Here is a 12746-nt window from a genome sequence, read left to right as displayed (position 1 = left end):
TCATGCCTCAACTAAAACCTAAAGGTCCAAGGTGGAAAAAGATTTCTATTTAAACGGGTTCTCTAAATATGAATTAAGTAACTTCTCTTTGTAAATCACAGTCATGTGATCACAGAGAATTCATTCATAAAATTTTACAGAGTAAACAATTTTATGTTTTAAAAACATGCTTAAAAATGGCTGCATCTCTCAGGCGCCTGGGTGGTTCAGTCGGTTGAGCCTCTGACTCTTGGTTGCAGCTCAGGGAGGTCATGATCTCGGGGTCGTGGGGTCAAGACCCACACTGGGCTCTGTGTTCAGTGGGGAGTGTACTTAGACTCTCTCTCCCTCCCCTTCTGTCCCTCCTCCCACTTGCATGTTCTCTCTCTCAAATAAATCAATAAATAAAATCTTTTTAAAAAATAAAAACTTTTTTTGGTGCTCCTACTTAGCATTCATATCAGTAAGTATATTGTTTCTGCTTAAAAGACTCTTGCAGAATTATTAATTTTTTTGTAAGGAAAAAATGCTGAGTCTGGGGCAAAATTTTGTTAAAATTAATGATTCAGTTTTATTCTGGGTTACTAAGCCACTAATCACAGGCTCATACTACAGACAAGAAGTTTGGCAAGAAATTACTTGGTGACATGGTGCGGAACACTCCCCTTTAACAGATCACCCCGGCTTTCACAATAAATTCAACCACCACCAGAGGACAAACAACAAATCTAAAACATGATCAACTGTCATATAATTTCAATATTTTACATGTACACTTTTTTGTTTTATATCTGCTGATATTCAAAGAGCATACAATTATTAGGAAAGTAGAAAGTGGGACGCTATTACTTCATAACAGGGACAGAATTAATTAACTGATGGGACGGAGTTGTTCAGGAAATTTTTTTGGCTAGGAAGCCAATTCTTCAATGTCCCCAAATAATATGGAACAGAATTACATGATCATATATAAATGTGTTGAATAGTTAACATAAAATTAAGTAGGAAAATTAAAATTGTCATATAAGCCAGATTTGGATTGGGAACTCACTTGTAAGAAAGTAACATAAAATTAATTAAATATCACAATATCAACTCCTATCTTTCTGTAAAATATTTCAGCCAATTCAGAATTATAAGATTTGGGGTCAATTTCTATTTTTGGTAATCTCTAAATTTTCTACAGTGAGTATCAGTAAACTTTATGATAAGAATATTATTAAATAAACTCAAAATGTTAGACAAATACCAGATTCCTTTTACCTCCTTTAAAAAGGATATTACAATGTTACTGTAAGAAAAGAACCATCAATCATGCAACAGTACTAAATGTTCCCATATATACAGCAAGAAGCTTTTGGCTCTTTGGAAAGATACCATATAAAATGAAAAAAAAAAACTTAGACAATGTAAATAATTCTTAAAATAGCACCAAATGCACTCCTATTTTCATAACTTCAAGGAAGACTGCAAAAAATACTCACATGCATGTGTTATTAATAGCATCATCCGGGCAGTGTCCTGAGCAATAGCACTTCAAAAAAGGCAAGGTATCCTCTGGTGCTAAGGTTACTCCATTTTCCGATTTTTTCTGGTCAGAGTCCGATTTCATCCCAGTACCGTGGAGCATACTGTCTAGGTTCTGCCCTGTGTTCAAATACGAAATCTGTGAATAAATCACTGCTGAAAGCTAATTCTTTCATTTCCATTTCCAAAGAGAGGTTCCTAGGCTTTCTTATTATAGTATGGCAGCTACTGTGCTTAATTAAAAATACATTTCATTCGTTCATTCGACATCTGATCATAACCTCTTATGCACAGAGTAACTGTCCCAGGTAATGTGAGACACACGGAGAGGACCATGTCACAACTCTTGCACCAGCAGAGGCAAACAACGTGGCAAACGTAGACTATGGCTATAACTTGTAAGACACATACGAGATGGGAAGCGATTTCAGGGAAGGCGGAGATCATTTCCAATCATTCAACAGTACACAAATTATGGTTCTTAGACTCTTTGGCTCAAGACTTGGAAGCAGCTTAAAAAAAAAATCCTTTATTTGTGCCTCTACATGGAAGTGGACTTACTAAGCATCTCGCTTTGGACTTTAATTGCTTAAGTAAGGGAACTGTGAGAGCAAAGGGACTAATCATATTATCTGGTGCCTTTTATCTCAAGGTCATTGGTTCAAATCCAGCCCATGCTGCCAGAAACTGAAGGTTACTGTAGGGCAGCAGTTAGCTTATGAAAATAGAACTGTGTTCTTGCATGAGAGTCAAGTAGCTTCAAATGACAGATACTGTCATATTTGGTACTGAATCTTTCAGGCTGAATGCAGAACAGAACTAAAAAAATGTTTTAATAATTTCTCCCTCCTTCTGAATCGGCTGTACTTGGCTAGCCTGTTCCTTGTAGGATTGACCTCCAGGGAATAAAATGTAGAGCCAAACAGGTATAAAATATTAAAAGAATTGTGTCTAAGCAACATTTCATTATAAATGTTAAATAAGTGGTTCAAGTGTAACATGGACTTGACTTTTAAATTTAGCCATCCTGATGGGATGAACTACTGAAGAGAAAAAGTAACACACATACAAAATACACACACTGATAACAGGAAAAGAATGTGCTGCTAATTAAATTTTGGCGATTCCATGCTTTGAATTTTAATGATTTTCATTTAACCCTTTAAATTGATAACGCTTAACGACCTCATTTATGTTAGGAATGTTAACTGTAAAAATTAACAAAAGGGCGGGGTGGCCAGGAACAGAAGAAATCCACCAGGCTAAAAATGAGGAGAACTAGATTGTGGTCTACGATGGTCCTACAATGTTCGTACCAGGTTAGTTCTCTGGATGATCATGGACAAGCCATGTCACTTCTCCAAGCCCCAGTTACTCAGTAAGAACGCAGGAAGCATTACTTTAAATATGGAGAAGCTCAGGGCGTGATCCTGGGGTCCCGGGATCGAGTTCCACATCGGGCTCCCCGCAGGGAGCCTGCGTCTCCCTCTGCCCGTGTCTCTGCCTCTCTCTGGGTCTCTCATGAATGAATAAATAAAATCTTTTAAAAATAATAATTCCTGCCCAATTCAAGAGGTTATAAATATAGATGAAGTGAACGTACAACAAAGGCCTTAATTACACATAAAATAGGGTACAAATGAAGATATTATTTAATAACGAAGATCACACTAAAAGATCACCAATACCTAGAATATTCAAAGTTATATCACGGTCAATACACATAATTTCCCAAAACGTGATATGAATTTAGGAAATCAAAAATCCTAATTATTATAGTTTGCATCTGGGGTTTGTATTACCTCTTAATATTTTAACAAAACATTAATGAGAGGCTGGCTATGTGCAGGCAGGGTGCTGAGACTGACCTGGTCCTCGAGAAACTTGGAAGGAGACAAGGGAGAAATGCAATAAGCACATGAACACACTGTGAAGAGTGAGATAATACAAAGGCAAACAAAGGAAGGAGCCTGTAACTCAAACTCAGGCTAGGTGTCAAAAGCAATGAAATCTACGCTGAACCTTAAAGTTGTAGGATTTCTGTAAACGGAGGCACGGGTGCAGAGCAAAATACCCAGCAACAGGCTCTGTGCACTATCCCGCTAGGTGACGGCACCCATTCCCATGGTTTAAACCCATCTCTTTGTCGATGGTTCCTGGGTTCCCGTCCAGCCCTGAGCTGCTTAAGTAATCTCAGAATTAACCTGTCCAAAATGGAAGTCTTGATGTATCTCCTCAAACCTGCCTCCCCAAATCTTTTGGCTCAATCTCCAAAACAGATCTCAAGTTTTTCCATTTTTCTCCACCTCTGCTATCCCTCGGGCCCAGCACGCTGTGCCACCGAGATAGAAATCTGCACACTGACCTCCCCCTCCTGTACGTGGCCTCTCCCATCCATTGCTCACACAGGAGCCAGAGGTATCTTATAAACATAAATCTGATCCTGTCACTCCTCCGCTTAAAACCAATTAATGGCTCCACATGGGCTCAGAGTGAACTGCAATCTCCTTCCCTGTGTCACGGCCAGCAGGACCCGGGCCCTGTGTGCCTCTCCAACATCACCTCACAGCACCCACCTCCACCACGCTCAGGCCATGAGCCTCGTGTCAGCTCCCACAATATGCCAATGTCTTTCTACTCACGAGCCCTGTGCTGACAAGGCATAAAATGATGAGGTCTGTGGTGGGCCGAAGCTATAGGTCGTATTTCAAAACAGGCTCATGCAAAAATATTTCCAGCTCACACGCTCAGCAGAACAACTCAGAAAGAACCACAGATACAGATATAAATATGAAGATGAATAGCTCAAATGTGTAAGGGACTAGAGAACAAATTTATGCCACCTCCTTTGTCATCAGTGGCAATTTCTGGCATCAATGATTTTACATTTTTATTGCTGACTACATAATTTTTCTTACTTTCCCAGTAATCTATGGGCTTCCTTTGTATAAAGCGGAGAAAGTACTCCCCATCTTCAAGGCGGAATGTCTAGAGCAGAAATCTGAAGGCAAAAGGTAGGAGAGCTGGAGAGACCACTGGGACATCGAAGCTTCGCATGTCTGAAGCAGTCAGGAACAGTTCTTCGTGTACACGCTGCGGAGAGCCAACCCCCTAAGGTAGCCTCCAAGCTGCCCCAAAGGGCAGTTTGTATCATCCATCTCCTATTCCTTCATCACCTAACGCTGCAAGGGCCGGGCACCGCTGCCCATGGTGAGGCCTTCGGGAAGCCGGCGGCCGGGGCTACATGGTACCCGAGTCCCGATGAGTGGCCGCGTCCGCACAGTGGCCAGGCCTCAGGTCACACACACACACACACACACACACACACACACGCCCTATTATAAGTATTTGCGCCTCCATGTGATGCACAGCCCTACTCTCAGTAGAGACAACTGTTTCGTCTAATCCAACAACTTCAGTTCCATGCCCCTTTCCACTGTTTACACAAGACAATAAATTAATTCTGGCCAACAAGGTTAGAAGGAAGTCTGCTGGGGAGTGGCAGGGGGCGGGAAAGGAGAGGTGCCTGGGAGATATCTTTACCAATTATTTTTATTATTTTTTAAAGGCTTTATTTATTTATTCATGAGAGACAGAGAGAGAGAGAGGCAGAGACACAGGTAGAGGGAGAAGCAGGCTCCACACAGGGAGCCTGATGCGGAACTTGATCCTGGGTCTCCGGGATCACGCCCTGGGCCAAAGGTGGGTGCCAAACCGCTGAGCCACCCAGGGATCCCTATCTATCTTTATCAATTAAAAAGTGACGCAAGAGACATCCATTCTCCTTCTACCGAATTTGCCAGATCTACATGTGATATCTGGCCCCACAGCAGCCACATCATGGCCATGAAGTGAGTTAACCGATGGCTAAATTAATAGGTGGAGAACACAGTTAAAAAAGAAAAAGAACTTGATGAGCCAAGGAATTAACTTAAATTTAAGTCCCCCTACCTTAGACTTCTTATTTTGTGATATAACATTTTTCTTCTTGTTTAAGCTGTTTTGAGTTTTTGTTGTTGTTGTTGTTACTTATAGCTGAAGACACCTTAACTGACACAAGGGAAAAAGTGTGTACCAGACTCCTTAAGTTGTCCAAAGGGTATCTCTTTTCCCTACCTTCCTAATTGACCAAACTCTGAAATTGTCTGGTGGGACAAAGTGTCCAGTCAGAGTCAATGGACTTAGATTAATTTAAGCTGACTGTAACAATCCTGTCTCCCAGTTTTCCAGGAGCCCCAGAAACTGTCTCAGTTTATCAAACAAAACACAATAAAATCTGCCGGCAGAAGGTTAGTTTCTGGGGACATTTTGCTTTCCTGAAATAATGTCCAGCTGAGATCAGTGCTGACCCTTTCCCCATTTTTCCTTCCTCCAATGCAGATAACAGGACCCGTTTTGTAACCATTAGGGAAAAGCCAAGAAACTAGAGGTCAATCATGACACCACTCAACTACTGAATAAGCACCAGCAAACGTCTACCATCTACATCAAAAAATAAATTTAAGTCACTGTTGGACAATCAGTTACTTAAGCTAAGATCCATTTCTAAAACTTGTGACCAAATCAAAAACAAGGACTAAATAGCGATTAGATGTTAATTATCAGGTGACTCATTCTTTGTTCCAATTTGAGTACCTTTATCTCAATGTAAAGGACTTCAATCTTTATCATAACATTTAATGTTCTAAAAATTCCTGTTTACATCTAGGATACATGTTATTGTTTCTATTTTATAACAAGGAAACCAATATATGGAGGAATTTACTTTCCCAAGACACAACTGAAGCTAAAATTGAAGCTAAAGGCAAGTTATTTCCACTAATGCCACTCTCTAATCCTTCTTAATAATCTCCAAGAAATAACATTTTCTTCTACATTGGCTTTAGCTCTTTTAAAGACTAAATATTTTTATTTTATTTAAAGCAATTCTCAGGGACGCCTGGGTAGCTCAGCGGTTGAGCATCTGCCTTTGGCTCAGGTTGTGAACCCGGGGTCCTGGGATCGAGTCCCACATCAGGTTCCCTGCATGGAGCCTGCTTCTCCCTCTGCCTGTGTCTTTGCCTCTCTCTCTGTGTCTCTGCCTCTCTGTCTCTCATGAATAAATAAAATCTTAAAAAAAAAAAAAACCAACTAGATGAAGGCTGGGGCGCCAGGGTCAGTTAAGCATCTCCCTTTCGCTCAGGTCGTGATCCTAGGGTCTTAGGATGGAGCCCTACATGGGGCTCCCTGCTCAGTGGGGAGCTTCTTCTCCTTTTTCCCCTGCTGCTCCCCTGCTTGTGCTCTCTGTCTGCCAAATAAATAAATAAAATCTTTAAAAAAAAGCAATTCTCAAACTAACTAACCTTTTTGAAAGGAAGTGTAACAAATTTTGCTATTCATCACAGAAATGTAATTCTTACCGAGATTTTTCACTTATACTTGATAACTAATTGCCAACTTATTTAATCTAATAAAAGTTTATTATAGAACAACCTGAATCAGGGTGGGGGAAAGTATTTTGAATTATATTGCCTCTGTGAGATCTACATAGATTTTTTTAAAAAATTGAACATCAAATACTGATTACCTGGGTGTGAGATGGCAAATATGCTACTATTAATTTAACTCATCTTTAGAACTATGACAGCTTTGGCTGATGGTAATCAAGACATACAGCTGTTAAAATAAAGGTGTTTTATTAAACAATTTGGCATTTCACCCATAAAAGTGGCTTTTGGAAGAGGGCTCTCTATGCTCTGAGCAAGAAAATAATAAAAGGTATTAACTGCATCTAAGAGAAAATATGAAGCTACAGATTATATTTTTATCTTTAAAATGAAAATGTCAGGGGCACCTAGGTGGCTCAGTCAGTTAGGTGGCTGCTCTTGGTTTCGGCTCAGGCCATCATCTCAGGGTCGTGGGATCGAGCCCCACACTGGGCCCCGGGCTCAGCAGGGAGTCTGCCTGAGATTCTCTCTCTCTCTGCCTCTCTCCCTGCTAGTGCACACACACACTCTCTCTAAAATAAATAAATACATCTTAAAAAAATGAAACTGTCAAAACACTTAGGCTATTATTGTATTTCTTGCCAGTAGAAATTAATCTTTATCACCGTGAACGAAACATCATGAAAGAACAATCTGTGATGACATAAACTTAAGAGAATGAATATACCCAATATCTTTAATCTAGACTTCTTTTGTGAAATAGTATTATCTCTTCAGTTTGGAATAATGTCCTAATTAAACCACCTGGGAAAAAGCCCATGTGCAAATATAGCCTATCTGATCCTCAGAGTCATTGCAATATTTTCCTGCTTGGGAGTTCCAAGCTGTGAACAAGCTGTGAAATTATAATGCTGTTCATAAACAAAACTTTGAGTATCCTATCAAGAAAATTTAGTGGTTAGCACATACAAGTGCAACTTACCTTTCTTTCTTTCTTTCTTTTTTTTTTTATTCATGAGACAGAAAGAGGCAGAGACATAGGCAGAGGGAGACACAGGCTCCATGCAGGAAGCCTGATGCGACACTGGATCCCGGGACTCCAGGATCACGCCCTGGCGGAAGGCAGGCGCCTGAGCCACCCAGGGATCCCCTTTCTGAAGTTCTTTTTTTTTTTTTTTTTTTTTTTTTTAAGATTTTATTTATGAGAGACAGAGAGAGAAAGAGAGAGAGGCAGAGACACAGGCAGAGGGAGAAGCAGGCTCCATGCAGGGAGCATTACATGGGACTCGAGGCGGTGCTAAACCGCTGAGCCAACGGAGCTGCCCCCTTTCTGAAGTTTTTTAATGACAAAATGATTTAAAAATTGTTTACATTTATTCCTTATTATATTTTAAAGGAGACAGGAATTTTAAAACTATGTCTTGAATACCTATTACCTTGTGTCTTAGTCTTATTAGGACAGGTACTTTATATTTTATCTCATTTAATCTTCATTAAGACTTAATTTGTATATCATAATGCCTATGTTATGGATAGGAGAACAGATTCAGAAAGGCTGAGATTTTACAAACATTTGAAAATGTTTTTATCACAGTCAAACTCAAAATTATCTGGCATGTATCTGTTCTTTGCCTTTTTACTTAAAAGCTATGCAGGCATACTGAGCCTAACTGTTCAAAAAGGGCCGTGAGTGGAAAGGACAGTTTCAAGAATGAGTGTCTTAAACGTAGAAATAAGTTACTGAAAAAGACGGTAAGATTACTTAACACTGATTTACCTTGAACATAAGAAATGATGAAGAGATAGGCTCCCAATAATTTGATGTAAATATACAGCTGAGTCATTGTTCAATTTTAATGTTTCCTGTATGCTGTCACCTCTAATCACTGGTCTTGTTATATTACTAATTTAAATGATTTTTATTCAAAGAGATTTTCTTGTTAAAGGTCTCAATCACTTGACAATGACTCCAATTTCCACTGTTTTCTCTTGACTCCTGAAAAATAAAAATATAAAAAAGGTAATGAATATAACTATATTCATAATTATAATAATTATAATTCTAGATAATTCTTCATAATTCTAGAAGTTTTCAAAACTGAGAAAAACAAATGCTCAAACATACCTTTAAATAATGAAACACATTGGTGGGGGGTGGGGGGAGACAGAAAGAGAGTAGCGGGAGGGGCAGAGGGAGAAGGGGAGAGAGAATCCTAAGCAGGCTTCACACCTAGCACAGAGCCCGATATGGGGCTTGATCTCACAACCCTGGGATCATGACCTGAGCCAAAATCAGAGTTGGATGCTTAACTGAGCCACCTAGGTGCCCTAATAATGAAATATATTTTAAAAGATTTATTAAACGTTTTAAAAAAGATTTTATTTATTTATTCACGAGAGACAGAGAGAGGCAGAGACACAGTCAGAGGGAGAAGCAGGCTCCCTGTGAGGAGCCCGATGCAGGACTTGAACCCCGGACCCTGTGGTCATGCCCTGAGCTGAAGGCAGATGCTCCACCGCTGAGCCACCCAGGCGCCCCCATTTTTAAAGATTAAAACTATCTTTATTCATGACAAAAAGGCACTGCAATTCAAAAGCTAAAATAATTCAGTAATAGGTTGCCACCTCTCCTGATCTTAGATTAAGCATATGTGAAACAAGTACACTAAATAATCCTAATAGTCTTTTCTGGTTGCTCTAATTTAATTAGTAACAATTTCTAAATATACTAAGAATAAAGCAGGAAAAACTGAATTTAGAACTATTCATCAGTAATCTTTCAAATCCTAACAGATGTGATAGAAACACCTCAAATCTTTGTAATAGTTTATTCTATAGAAGAGAAAGCCTACCTAGATAATCACACCTATTTAAACATGCAGTGTACTTAATCATTAAAGCAACAGAAATATATCTTAAAATTAATTTCCTAAAACATTACAAATCTGACTTTACTAGTATAAAATTGAGTTTTATTATGGGTGATGTGAAACGTAACCCCCCCCCCCAATTAAGATTTGGCAATTATAAAATAGTTGAAATAGGTAACAAAAAAACCCTCACTAGTTCGTATATAGATGAATATAATTCTGTTTTTCCTCCCATCCTATTGGTTCAGACAATCTGATTTTATATTTTAGTCTAAACTACTCCTGAATGAAAAAGATTTTATTTATTCATAACACAATTACCCCCGGCATGATTTGTACCATAAACAACCTGAGCGTTCTATTTTATCAATCTAAGAATTTTTCACTTTAATTAGCTCTCTAAAGGCACCGTATTGAGGAAATAAGGTTTACAGAATATCATTTATATTATGCATTTTAATACAGCTTACTTCTAAAATCTCTGCAACTTCTCACTTCTCTAATATTAAACTGCTTCACAACTACACAATGCTGAGAGAGTAAGATGTAAAGTCTAAAATAATTACCGGACAACATTTATAATGTGGGTTAATGGCATTTCTTGGGAAAACTCTCTTTTTTGAAATTACACAATTGTGATTCTATGGATACTTGTTCCAGGTTTCATATTCAAAAGAAGTCTGCAGTATAATTCTAACTCTGTTGTCTCACCATATTTCTTTTTTTTTTAAGATTTTATTTATTCATGAGAGATAGGGGGGCGGGGCAGAGACAGAGGCAGAGGGAAAAGCAGGCTCCATGCAGGGAGCCCAACGAGGGACTCGGACTCAGTCCCGGGACTCATGGGACTCGATCCCAGGTCTCCAGGATCAAGCCCTGGGCTGAAGGCGGCGCTAAACTGCTGAGCCACCAGGGCTGCCCTCATCAATTTATTTAAAGCTATACCACCACCTAAACTATTACACTGTCCTTCTCACTGGTCTGTTTCTGCTTTTGTCCCCTCCAGTCCATTACATAGAAATCAGACAATTGCTTTCCCATCCCTCTTAGATTTAAATCCCAGATCCTCCATATACTCTTGCCTGATCTGTTCCTTGGGTTTTCAAAACTGAGAAAACTTGGGTTTTTGTTTGTTTCTTCAAACTCACATCTCACCAACTTCCCCTTATTCTCACCATTTCAGAAACATCATTCTCCCATTGCTCTTTTCTGCTTCCAGATCCTTGTACAGGCTGTTCCCTATGCCTAGAACTCACCTGTTTCTTTACCTGGCTAACTCTTCAGATCTGACTCCAGATCTCCGTGTAAATGTTGCTTTTTAGCATGGCTTCCCATAGTCTCCTCAGATAAGATCACCATCCCATGCCTCTCTTGGACCTGGCACTTTTCTTTCCTCACACTTAGGACAATTTATGCTTACATATGATTTATACTGTCTTGTTCAGTGCCTGACTGTTTTAATTGTCTTGTTTAATGACTATGAACTTCTTGAAGGTTCATTCTGTTTTGCCTTCATCGGTATGTTCTCAGTGTCCAGTACAGAATCATGTATATATAGGTACTTAATAAATATTTAGGAAATCAATTAATAGTCAGTGGCAGGAACACTGTTCCCACAGTACTTCAGCTTTAGAGGGAATCTGATGATTCACTTAATTGGTCTAGGCTCCTTTCCATCATGTCTATCATGTCCTTGACAGAGGTGCATTCACACTTTGTTCCTTTGGTTCTCTGTGAGCAAAGGTCCCTGATCTCTGAGTTGTATCTTAAGTGTAGTCATTTCCCTATCCTTTGCATTCCGTTCATTCCTCTCTAAAGTGTTCAAGAGGCCTGACCAGGTGGGGTAAAGTAGGGTGATGACCCTCTTTGATTAGGGCACTGTGCCTCTATTCCTGCTTGATAAGATTCCCTTCATGTCTTAGCAGTTGTCATAAGCACTGATGCATATTGAGCTGGTCAGTCAGCTAAAACCTAACATTTTTCTTTTAGAGATTAAGGCTCTCCATTGTTGGGTTACAAATGAGGCAGTTAAAGCCATTTTACCTTTAGCCTTCCATTGACCAGTAAGCTGTTCTCTCTACAAGTTATTCCAGTTGTTTTTAGGTTATCAGAATTTCTTAAAGATGAGATTGTCACAGATCACACCTGTTACTTCCTGTGCCCGGTTATAAACATGTATGAGAGGAGGAGACTATATTGAGCACCTATTCTGTACCAGGCTCTCCTACTTCCTAACATATAATTTACATTGTATAACATACATAAAATATCCAGCAGGGCAGTCTAGGATAGTTAACACATGGACTCTGGAATAGATCTCCTTGATTAGAATTAGAGCCTTGCCACTTGCCAATAAATTCCTTAAACTGTGCTTGCCTCAGTGTCCTCATCTGTAAAATTAAAATAATAATAGCACTTACCTCATAAGGTGGCTGTGATGATTTGATAAATTAATGTTAATATATCCGTAGTGTTTATAATGGTGCTGGTACATAATTAGAGGTGAATATGTAGTAGCTATTACCTCATTTAGTTCTTAAAATAATTATGAGTTACTAATATAATTTCAGTTTTACAAATGAAGAAACTCATTCAGAGAAGTTAGGTTACTTATTTCAGGCAGATCAGGATTTGAACTTGAGCCCAGGATAGCAGTCACAGATGCTTATGTGAAAGAAACCAGACATAATCCCCTTCCTATGAACCAGACTGTGACTGTGGCGGGTGCTTAGGATCTCCTCGGCTGCTCTGCAGGATGCCTTAGTTTTCCTTCTGATGAGACTAGACCAAATAGTAAAATGGATGGATTCAATGGATCCAATGGATATATTTCATAAACAGACTCAATAGGACTTAGTATTGGATTAGATGTGGGGATAAGGGAGAATGAGGGTCAAAGAAGACCTCTACATTTCTGGCATGAGCAATTACTGAAATGAGGACA

The 12746-nt window shown here is 39.2% G+C and overlaps 1 protein-coding gene across 2 annotated transcripts in view; it reads right to left on the bottom strand.

The window, feature by feature from the left end:
• Positions 1-12746, bottom strand: part of BMPR1A (bone morphogenetic protein receptor type 1A) — a 140647-nt gene that overhangs the window by 28692 nt on the left and 99209 nt on the right. For both annotated transcript variants that reach the window (XM_072823863.1, XM_072823865.1), the window contains 2 exons: positions 8710-8928; positions 1464-1626 (listed from right to left, as the gene is read on the bottom strand). In XM_072823863.1, coding sequence (XP_072679964.1) covers positions 1464-1626; positions 8710-8776 — 230 coding nt within the window. In that variant the 5' untranslated portion in view covers positions 8777-8928. The remainder of the gene's footprint in view (positions 1-1463; positions 1627-8709; positions 8929-12746) is intronic.

The sequence above is a fragment of the Canis lupus genome, chromosome 4 (genome assembly GCF_048164855.1).
Source record: "Canis lupus baileyi chromosome 4, mCanLup2.hap1, whole genome shotgun sequence".
Classification (NCBI taxonomy): Eukaryota; Metazoa; Chordata; class Mammalia; order Carnivora; family Canidae; genus Canis; species Canis lupus.
The sequence above is the reverse complement of the archived record's forward strand: the minus strand, read 5'-3'. Positions and strand labels throughout refer to the sequence as shown.